Here is a 10,742-nt window from a genome sequence, read left to right as displayed (position 1 = left end):
GCATAAGGCTGTACATAAAATGCATGTCTTTCTTTAATCAGCACGAATGGTGTACTGTCTCTAACTGCAAACTGGTCCGCGAGGATTGTACCCCACGTTATGAAAACATTTGCATTTGGGTAGCGTCGTATAACATCTGCACATACATACTTTCGTGCTCGTTCGGCTTCATGAGAATTTTATCAGCTACACATTTGCTGCTTTATGTATGAAGAACCAGCCCGAGTCGAATCTGGATTCATAGAGGATGAGTGAGTCATAATACCATGAAATGAATGTATATGACTTGGCAGCAGCCAGAAATGTTTACCCGTTTTTACGCAACTTATGAACAGTCATTGCCGTCTTGTTCATTCGTTGGTGAAAAAGTTATTTTCGTGTTAAAAATAAAACGGTTAATTTTAGCAGTGGTGGATTTCTGGGTTTGTATTTGTCGATTAAGTTACTAAATATTGCAAGTAAGTAAGTTATTATTAAGATAGGTGGAGTAGAGACATTATTCAATCCTGGTTAAATTTAAATTTTGTAAGATTTGTTTGGGTTACATATTTGTGTGGTATTTAGTACAAATTGATAGGCTTTATACGTACTTTCATATTTTCTGCGTAGTTATTATAGCATCTTGAATGTTCCCTCATTTTAGTAGGCACTGCATATGTATACGCAGAGCGCGGATATGTATTTTTTCTAACTTTTTATTTTGTTGACGACCGAAACTTTGTGTGTACATTCTCTAACTTTTAGAGGTCCAAAAATTCCCAAAAAAAATATTTTTTATATATTTTTTTTGATATATAAAAGAAGTATGTAAAGTATGTTGAGTACATTTTGTAAATATTTCAACGATACGAGACGATTTTTTTCATAAAAAATTGTACCAAAAAAACCCGGAGCCTTAAATTCAAAAATACAATCAATTCATATTTTTGTTTTTTGTTTATAAATATTTCGCAAACATTTTGTAAAAATTAAATACATATTTCCGTAATTTTTGGTAAATTTCGCGAATAATCGTACCTCAGAATTTGTGCATATTGACTGTCGAATTTTTATAGCTGGTCACTTCATTTGCATATTTTGGCACATTCGAGATATACAGAGTTTAGTCAACACATGGAAAGCCCATATCGCCCAAAATAGGCATAGTGAGATTTATGCAAAGGAAGGTGACACACCTAAGTAAGAGGATACTGTATACGAGTACATGTGTATGTATATATGCATAAGATGATCCCAAAGTTGCGAATTTCATGGCTTTCCACTTCCGTATTTTTAAAGATGAGCAATTTACATCTTAGTTGTTCCTTCAATTTTGAACGTTTTTTACTCAACCACTAAAAACCAACGGGATGCATCTCATGTATTTACGTACATATTACTTGATGAAAAATGTATTATGTGCATAAAAACGTTACAGTCGTAATCCAGCTCGTGTAGAGAATCAAAATCGATATTTATCGATTTCTGTGAAAGAAACGGCTGGGAAGAATTGTGAATCTTTCATAAGTACTTTCCCTTCTGGTACTAATTCTAAACAATTTTACCTTTATTAAAGAGAAATTTAGTCAAAAATATATTGGGGGTTTTCACGACTTTCACAATTGTGGATTCGTGAAAAAAATTTGTCAAGTTACAAAGTATTGACGTGAAAGAACTTTCATAAATAAATTACACTTTCGTAACGTTTTTTTCGAAAAAAAATTCTCCATTTGTCTTTACCCAATAGCTTAGGTAAAAATAGTGCTCGAAATCCCGTAAATTTTAATTCTTACAAAATATTTTTTTCAAAAAAGACGCGTCAATCTTGCCTAAATTTATGAAGCTTTGTAACCTTCGTTAAATTCTGGCCAGGGTATAAATTTTAATCATATATTTTCTAATATCATACATATTTTTTATTCCATTACAGATTCAAACTTACTCAAGGAATAAACTCCACTCGGTTATGTCGACTTACCTGGAAAATCATGTTATCTTTATGAGCACACTGCTCTTAACGTCTGTAATATCCCTGCCACAAGAAAAATATATCATAGGTATAAAAATTAATGATTTTCAATAAAAAAATAAGATAATTTTAAAATAAGGGTATTCATTATTTCTTCGTATCCTTATTATCGTAAAATAGTTTACGAAGCAAAAGAAGGGTCAAGCTTCGTAAAAATTTTAACCTTAAAATACGATTTTTCTGACGAAATCTTACGACTTTTACAAAATCTCTTAATCGTCATAACTAATTTTATAATACGAAAAACACTAAGGTTACGAAGGAGTCATGAATACCCTTGAAATTTCATGATAATTTTTTATGAATAATTTCAACTTATTCCAATTCAATAATTCAAAAATATATTTTTTTCCAGACTTAATCTCCAACACGCTTCCCCTCCGGATCGACGAAGCATACTCAATCGTCAACACCGCCACAAAACACCCCCTCCTCCACACTTCTCCCCAAGGGCCCGAACTGCTCTACCTCTCCCACTGGTGGCAATTCGTCCCCGTTTCCAACAACACGTACTACTTGCAAACGCAAGACGAGACTTTTAACAGTACAGCGCCACGATGGGGTCGCTTTATCCGTTTAGAGAAATCCGACAAAGACCCCGACACGTACCACTTGCTGCCCGTGACGTGCTTCAATTTCGACAAGAATCGCCTAATTAATCCCCCCAACAGCTATATTTACGTCGACTACTTTGACAAATTCGGTCGCGACTTGAGCGAGTGCGTGAACAAGACGAGGGTCGAAGCGGCCACGTGGCACACAAACTTAACGGAGGAACGCGTTTACACGAAACCTGCCGGGTTTTTGGACGAGTCAAACTTTCTGTATAAAATTTCCCCAGTAGGGGACCGGATCAAGGAGAGGTTAACGGAGGGGGTTGATAGGGTAGAATTTAGTGCGGGTCAGGTCCACGACCACGTGGCCAATGACACGCTGCTCCTTGTTGACCTCGAAATTAAGGAGGCCGCAAGAAAATATGATGAGTCACCCGCCGACGATGACGACGGCGTGGAATTATCTTTTTTTAACTGTCACGCGGGACATGATTTCACCTTCGAGAGGACGATTTGGTCACTGGTCATCCCCTCCGGGGACGAATTTACGTTAATGATGAACCCAAAGGTGGATTTGCCCAAATTCCTGTCCATCGATGCGACCGTGGAGGACGGGATTATTGGGAGAAATTCCAAGCTGGTGGATCCCGACTGGAAAATTGTTTCCAACGTGGCGTCGAATTTGACCTGGATGACAATTTCGGGGCTGGGTCCGTTCGGAAATTTTGGGGAGCATAATACTTCGAGCAACTATTTTTCCTATCAGGAGGACGGGGATCTTGTCAAGTTTCATTATTCGGATACCAACCCAAATTTTGTGGTGACTTTTCACTCCGTGAAACCAACCAGTGGAGAAGATGGGATCATTTGCAGTAGAAGTTTTGATGAGATATTCTACTCAAATGATGTCTTGATCGGGCATAATTTCGAAAAACAGAGTGTTTTCGTCATGCTCACGGTGGGTCTTGTCTTGGGATATTTAATTCGGTGCTGCATCAGAAATTGGAAATTATCCGGGGAATCACCGGGTACTGGATACCGGGAAGGAAATATGAGGTCATCAACCGCAATTTTAATAAATTCTGAAGAAATGGAATATTACAAGCCGGAAATCAACGCCGAATATTCTAAGGCTTAGGATACGAAATAAGACTTATCGGGGACGTCGACCTCCATTCTAAGCAGTACACTGTAAATAAATATAATTAAAATTTACTTATTTTACTCAAGGTTTAGTATTTTTTTTCTCAAGGCCGAGTAAAAAAAGAGGATGGCACAACCAAAAAGGTAAAACTTATACAACTTTGTGCAAAATTTACGCAAAGGTGTATCAAATTTGTCAAACGGGTGGATAAATTTTGCACAATATTGGATAAGTTTTACCTTTTTGGTTGTGCCATCTTCTTTACATCTTCTTTTTTTGAGTAAATTTTATTTATTTTTATTTAGAATATAGATAAAATGTGTGAAATTTGCTATAAAATATAACCAATATTTTATAAGTGTGAAGCTGTGCACGAGAAGAAGAAATTTTCCAGCATGGAAAATTTGCTCGAGTTGCAATCCAGTGACCCGGAAGCATGGGGACAGGCGGACCATGTCCTACTGTTATTTTATGTCTGCATAATATTTTATTGCCCATCTTTTATAATTCCTTCCTTTCTCTGTCCGAAAATATTAATGTCCCCGATATCCCCACGGCTTCCGTGGCAACTGGTTGCTTGTGACCTATCGACACGTTAGTGTGTAACAGAACAGCAAAAATTCGGGTGACATTTTGTGTGTGTTTGTCCCTGATGTGATGGCCCTTCTGCAGATAAAAAGGAGTCCAAGGAAAAGTAACCTAGGATTAGATTTCCCCATCAGGAAAAATCGTGGAAACCACGCAAAAATAACAATGTGGAAAAGTAGTGACTGATGGCCGCTTTTTTTATGCGGAACTCAACAAATAACACTACCATATTACCACGGTGCTTTTCACGTAGAAATTTACGTTTTATTCAACAACGCATGCATGGTTGTTTTCACGTAGTTTTCTACAATAACACCACGGTTGTTTTATACATTAATACAACGGTGGGAATAGGTGATTTTTAGGTTATTTACCACGGTTGACAATATCTGGAATCAACGATATATTTCAAAGTTAATTTTTAAATATAAAGTTTATTTTTTAAGTATTACATATAATCAAACTACACAGAATTTAATGCCCAATTACATAATGGGCGGACAACGAACTCATTATTATTAACAGGCATTAACCAACATTTAGTTTCAATTGAGCTAAAACTAGTTGTACATTTCTTTGACAATTTCCTTACTTTATATACATTTACAGTAGAACTTACACAAGGGTTTGTATAATACTCATCGCACTTTTTAAATTTTCTATAAATAATATTTCCTTCATTTTTTTGCATATTACTACGAAATCACCAGACTTTAACCTAAAACAATTATTAGCGTTATTGAGCTTTAAAGGTTGCGTACTAATCCTGTTAGAATTATTTGTTAGAAAATTCTGCTCCCTTTCATGCATTCGATTGACACATTGTTCAAATGGCTTGTACGATGATCTCAAAGTCTTTTTGATGTATTGCATATTATTTTCATAATTATTTTCATTTTCTTTTCAAGGAAATGCACTGAAAGAATCTAGGGGACCAAACTTCAATGCATCGGCAGAAATGTGAATTAAATTATGTACATTTTACACTAAAAATTCTTGAGAATAAAGTTCTTTAACTTTTTTCACAAATAATAGCATTAGTTGATTAGCGAAATTATGACTGACTTTTGAAAGATTCAAATGTTCTTAGTGGGGCGTCAAACGATTCAAAAATAACTCTTCCTTTCCAGGTGCCTTTATCTATACATTTTTCGCACCCATGATAAGAATTATGATTTTTGCATTGCTTTACAAAACTTCTTGCCGGGGCGTCAGCTATAATCTTAGATAATTTAACGAGATATTTCTTTGAGTTTATATAAAATCCGCTAGTACTAAGCAAGGCTAATTCTTCAATTAAATCTTTAAAATACTCAGAAACATCTTGTGGTTTAGTTTTGCCATAATAAATCCCTATCAAGAAAACGCCAAACTTACTTTGTGAACAAATTGCCTGAATCGGCCAAAATTGATTAGAATTACTTTTTGATATTGGAAGACCATCTACACTGATTGAAATATCTAATACTGCTTCAGAAGGTTCAATTAACTCATGAAGAAGCTGCTTTCTTAACGAATTCTCAAGGCCAAAATAACAAAACTGTGAACCGTCCTCATAAATATGCTTAAGAAATCTGCTTTTGTTTGCCCTGAGTAAAGTTTTATGATCGCTTGGTAAAAAATTAAATATTTTACGTTTTTTTAGTATTCGTAAAAGTTCTTGAATTGCGATCCCTGTTATATTTTGATTAATTGCCCAATCTCTAAGTTCATCTCTTAAACTAATTAAATCGTCTTCTGAATGATTCAAACTTTCTGACGAACTACTATTTACACTATCGCTAACATTATCACTCTGGCTATCAGAACTGTCATTGGTACATTCACCGTTGACTATTAAATTATTTACAACACGATTATTATTTTCTAATATATTTGCAGCATGACTTGATGAAGCATTTTGTATATTTTCTTGCACTCTTCTTGAAACGATTCGACGAATATTTCTTGGAGATGATCCCGTTCTTTCTATGAGACTCATTGTGCAATTACTCCTTTAGGAAGCGAAAGTAATCCTTCGACACACTTTCAATATCGTCGTCAGTAGCTGTATTGTGCTTTCTACGAACAGCTTCTGTAAAATACAACAGAATTATTATTATAACAAGTTGCGCGCATAGAAATGTACGTTAGTGTACGAACACAACCAATAAAATAGTTTATTTACCTTTCACAACCCCCAAGAACTCTAGTGGTTTTAGTGAAATTTTCCCCCCCTTTCCAGTCCAATTTATTTGACGAGCAAACGAAAAAACGAAAAACTTCTTGTACAATTTCCTTACATTTTTTTGAGGAGTTTTACCGCCAGTCAAAGCCAAATAATCAATCTATAAAAATAATCGAGAATTTATATATGTCGTTAACGAACGACTTGCATAACAATTTATAATTGTTCATCAAAAGCGTTCATGTATTTTGATTTTAATTATCTTACCAGAGTATCACGGTTGGCCTTTGCATCACGTATCCAGTTTTCTAAGATATCCAGTTCCTCTTTATTGTTCAGTGGATGAGTGGGGATGACGGAAAAATCAGCTGTAGGTCCATCGCCGTTTGTCGCCTTCAGATTGTGAAGAACAGATTTAATATCTTTTATGTCAATATTTTGTCTTTCCAAAATTTCAAAACACTGTTTTTGAAAGCCTGCATAATATGTAGAATAAACAATGATTGCTCATAATAATATAAATGTTGGAATTACTAATTAATGTAAAATATTTACCTAGAATTAATTTCTTCAAATCTTGTATTTCTTGGAAGGAAGTCAGCAAAATTGCGCCACCTTCCTCATTCACGAGTTGTACTTCCGAGTCGGGAGGATGATTTGGAGGAGTGGCTTGAAAAACAAATATTTGTAAATAACCCAATTATCAGGTAAAAATATGTACATATATTTAGAAAAATAAATTGTACCTTCAGAATCCAAAGTTACGCTTGGAGGGACCACGGCGATATCACCTTCCTCCTCCTCCCCACTACTGTCAGATGAAATTTTGGGTGGATTCCCCTCAATTAATGCTTGGGGGACGTTATTTCTTCGACGATGTGGGGGTTCCTCCTCGGAGTCACTCTCAATGTTGGAAGTTTCCTCTGCCACCTTCAGCTTTTCACATGCAATTTCCCAAGAGGCTAAAATAAAAATTTGTTTAGGAAATAGAAATTAAAAATAATTTAATGGCCAAGTAAATAAGTGAATACAATTACCGTATTTTCCTAAGATTTTTTCAAAATTTTGTTGTCGCCATGATGGGAGTGGGAGGGAGGAGCCTTTTTTAGACAAACTCTTTAATTTTGCTGCTGGGGGCCAACATACCACCTTCTCTGTCTCGTCAATCCATGACAGTGGTACAATTTCAACTAATTTCGTCCCCTTGACGTCAATTTGTAAAATTGAAAACTTTAATGAGTCAGACATTTTGAACACGTTGAATAAAAATGAAGTAAGAAAATGCACGCGCTCCCAAGAGAGAGCAAAACTCAATGTGGAATTTTACGAGAATTTTCTGTTGACTTTTTTGGTGGAAAACAACGGTGTGAATCTACGCTACTTCTACTATTATTTCATGCTAGGATTTGTGCCAAAACTCAACCAAATTCCCACAGTTATATTTATGTAGACTTTATTGAGGGGTTGACAACGGTGGAAATTAAACCGAGATTTATACGTGTAATTAACCATGTTTTAGTAACCGTGGTTCGTGGTAAAAGGCTACCATTTTTCCTATATATTTTCCACCAAAATTCCTGATGGGGTTGCTTTTATCAAAAGTTTTCAAGATTTTTTTGTCTCGCCCAGTGAATGATATGGAATTGTTGTAAATGTTTCCAGCATCAGAGGCACATTTTATTTGCGACTTGTGACAAATGTAATTGTACACATTTTGTATATGCAGTCTTACGAACTTTTAAGTGCATATACTGTTTTAAATACAGATAAATGTATGTACGTATGTACACATAGGTAAATACATATGTATGCATTGTTTTAGTATATATCAGTCAAGTTTTTTTAGATCTTCTGTACATGTTCTACTATCTTTAATTTGCCGACAAAGCAAAATAACTATGAAAATAATTACAATTCAGGCCGATAAAATCAACATTAAAGTAGGATTTTATACAGAATATGAGCTACTTACTATAGCTCTAGTGCTTGAAATACAATTTTAAATCATTCATGTGGGTAGTTCCTCCCTGTGAGTTAAACGCTTTAATTAGTTTGTAAATAACATGCACAATTTGTGACTGTGCAAACTCTGTGATATGCTGAAATGATCATTATTAAATAAAACTGAATTAGTCGTTTTACCAGTTATTGAAAGTATTCACGACGAGTTCGTATCGCTAAAAGAACAAAGCAACCAAAAATCCTATGTATTTGAAAATTCATTTGCGAACTTGAAGATCTCCAAGGCTACTTAATAAATATTTAGTTCGTAAATTATCTTCAAAAATGCTGTAATGCGAACATTCGTACTCGTAATAAATATCTAATCAATTCTTATTATTTCGCATTGTTTAAACTATGCGACATTAATTTAAATTAACGTCGTGGAATTTTGCACTGTGGTGATAATGATCATCACAATGTATAAATAAATATTATTCGGCAACACCTACGTACCCAGGTACATATTAATTTAAATATGTATTTGTATATGTGATAAAAGGCTCATTCCATTTGTAAGCAACACGTTTGATCGAGTACCAGAAAATAGAGGTGCTAAACCCTGCTCCCTGGTGGTGGTTGCCTGGCCATGTATTTTTCTCTCTTTTGCAAGAGAACACTACACAACTCACACTTTGTCAATATTCCCGGCCACGTAGGAACACAGAATTATTTACTACTGTCTACACAAACAGCCCATATTAATTTTACCTTTTCGAAAAATTGACAAAACTCCAAGACGGACAAAAATCGCGTGGGGTTTTAAACTTTTTTGCTTCCTCAGGCCCAAAGGCATCGATTGGCTTATCTCTCAATGAGCGATTCTTGTCCGTCTTCTCGATAATCGAGTTTTTAAATACATTTCAAATTTCAGATTTTTTTGAATTTTTAAATTTTTTAAAATTTTTCATAGCAAAGAATGATCAATGAATGAAATCTGTAAATGTAACCTACCCCTTTGAACCAACACTTACCCGACGAAAGCATTTTCAATGCATTTGCAAATTTTCTTTTAAATGCTATATCTTTACGAAAAAAATTAATTTTCAAATTTTGATTTTTATGACATGTTTTATTTTACATTATGCAACTATGATATGATTGTGGACAAGATATCAAATATGGGTGCGACGACGATCGTGTGGGTTCAGATGGAATGAGCCAAAAGAAAACCATACTATGTAAGTTGATGCAATAGGCCATGTTACCCAGCTCCATATGGACGCAAGAGACCATAGTACATAATACTCAATGTGTGAAATTTTTAATTAACAGTAGGTTTGAATAAAGTATATGAATTGATCAGTCATCAGCCCAGCAAAGTTATTTATTTATATGTATGTAAACTACTTATATGAAAACTCATTGGATTCGTTTATGCACAAATGTACATGTTGGTCCTTAGATACATACTTATCCATGTGTGCTTTTCTGAGTTATCCGTGCAGAAATAAATACGTAGTTTGAGTCTATATCACTTACCTACACATTGAAATGCGGGGATATACATATGTAGTTAGCGGATGTTTGCTCAATTCTCTTGATTCACGTTGTTGCATATGAAAATAAACATCTCAATCATTATTTTAATTAAATGAAATTGTCATCATCTGATCAAAATCAATAATTTGTAGATCGTCAATAAATTTATAAAGTAATCCAATTTTTCGTTTTTTTCAGTACAATACGTTGATGAAGAGAACTAATACTTATGTAATTGTACTTATCAAGTTTCCTTCATATATACATACATACCAGTTGTATGATACAACTTAAAATATGAATAAATGTACATTATACATATGTACGTAAAATATGAGCAGTTAAATACATACATGGTTCCATGATCCACACCTTATTTTTTAAGTTAAAAAAGACAAGTATCATAATCATCACTAAACAAGATTTGCATTTATGTTTCTTTAATAGGTTGATTAGCACCGTAATAAAAGAAATTAACACTTTGAAAGGAAAAGGGACGATTTAAGCAACAACATGTTTAAAAACTTCTCAAGGAAAGCAAAAGTAATAAAAATTGTTATGAGGTGCGTATGAAGTCAAATTGAAATTTTATGACGTTTGTTCAGTAAAATTTTGCATAAGTCGTGGAATACGAATCAGGCGTTATTCAATAAGCGATATTTGGCCAAAAGTAATAACAATGACGGATGAGACAATAGCAATAAATTCTCGTGCTATGTCTACGTAGTTAAGAAAATGGGTACGAAGATAATAATTAAATTAATCACTGAAATTTAAATATTTTGACTGGAAATAACT

General features: G+C 34.3%; 1 protein-coding gene across 11 annotated transcripts; it reads left to right on the top strand.

Moving 5' to 3' along the window:
* The first annotated feature begins 304 nt into the window (after positions 1 to 304).
* On the top strand, positions 305 to 9,943 carry LOC110849596. 11 transcript variants are annotated; one of them, XR_004834854.1, is made up of 5 exons: positions 305 to 458; positions 1,910 to 2,036; positions 2,364 to 3,753; positions 7,055 to 7,148; positions 7,214 to 9,769. XR_004834854.1 is itself a non-coding variant. In XM_022097027.2 (3 exons), exons 2-3 carry the CDS (start codon positions 1,946 to 1,948, stop codon positions 3,698 to 3,700), a joined length of 1,428 nt encoding a protein of 475 aa, XP_021952719.1. In that variant the 5' UTR covers positions 305 to 458; positions 1,910 to 1,945; the 3' UTR covers positions 3,701 to 5,326. The 11 variants fall into 11 exon arrangements, 5 of the variants coding, with proteins under 5 accessions (XP_021952719.1, XP_035707651.1, XP_035707654.1 ...); XR_004834855.1 differs by having other exon boundaries at positions 7,055 to 8,922; positions 9,661 to 9,767; XR_004834857.1 differs by lacking the exon at positions 7,055 to 7,148 and having other exon boundaries at positions 9,661 to 9,943.
* Positions 9,944 to 10,742: the final 799 nt, after the last annotated feature.

This window comes from Folsomia candida, unplaced genomic scaffold, assembly GCF_002217175.1.
Source record: "Folsomia candida strain VU population unplaced genomic scaffold, ASM221717v1 Fcan01_Sc005, whole genome shotgun sequence".
NCBI lineage: Eukaryota > Metazoa > Arthropoda > Collembola > Entomobryomorpha > Isotomidae > Folsomia > Folsomia candida.
The sequence above is the reverse complement of the archived record's forward strand: the minus strand, read 5'-3'. Positions and strand labels throughout refer to the sequence as shown.

Bases quoted from the DNA above. Each gene is read 5' to 3' on its own strand.
- LOC110849596 (XM_022097027.2), top strand. From the start codon at position 1,946: ATGTCGACTTACCTGGAAAATCATGTTATCTTTATGAGCACACTGCTC. The intron at 2,037-2,363 runs GTATAAAAATTA...ATTTTTTTCCAG, and splicing joins ACAAGAAAAATATATCATAG to ACTTAATCTCCAACACGCTT.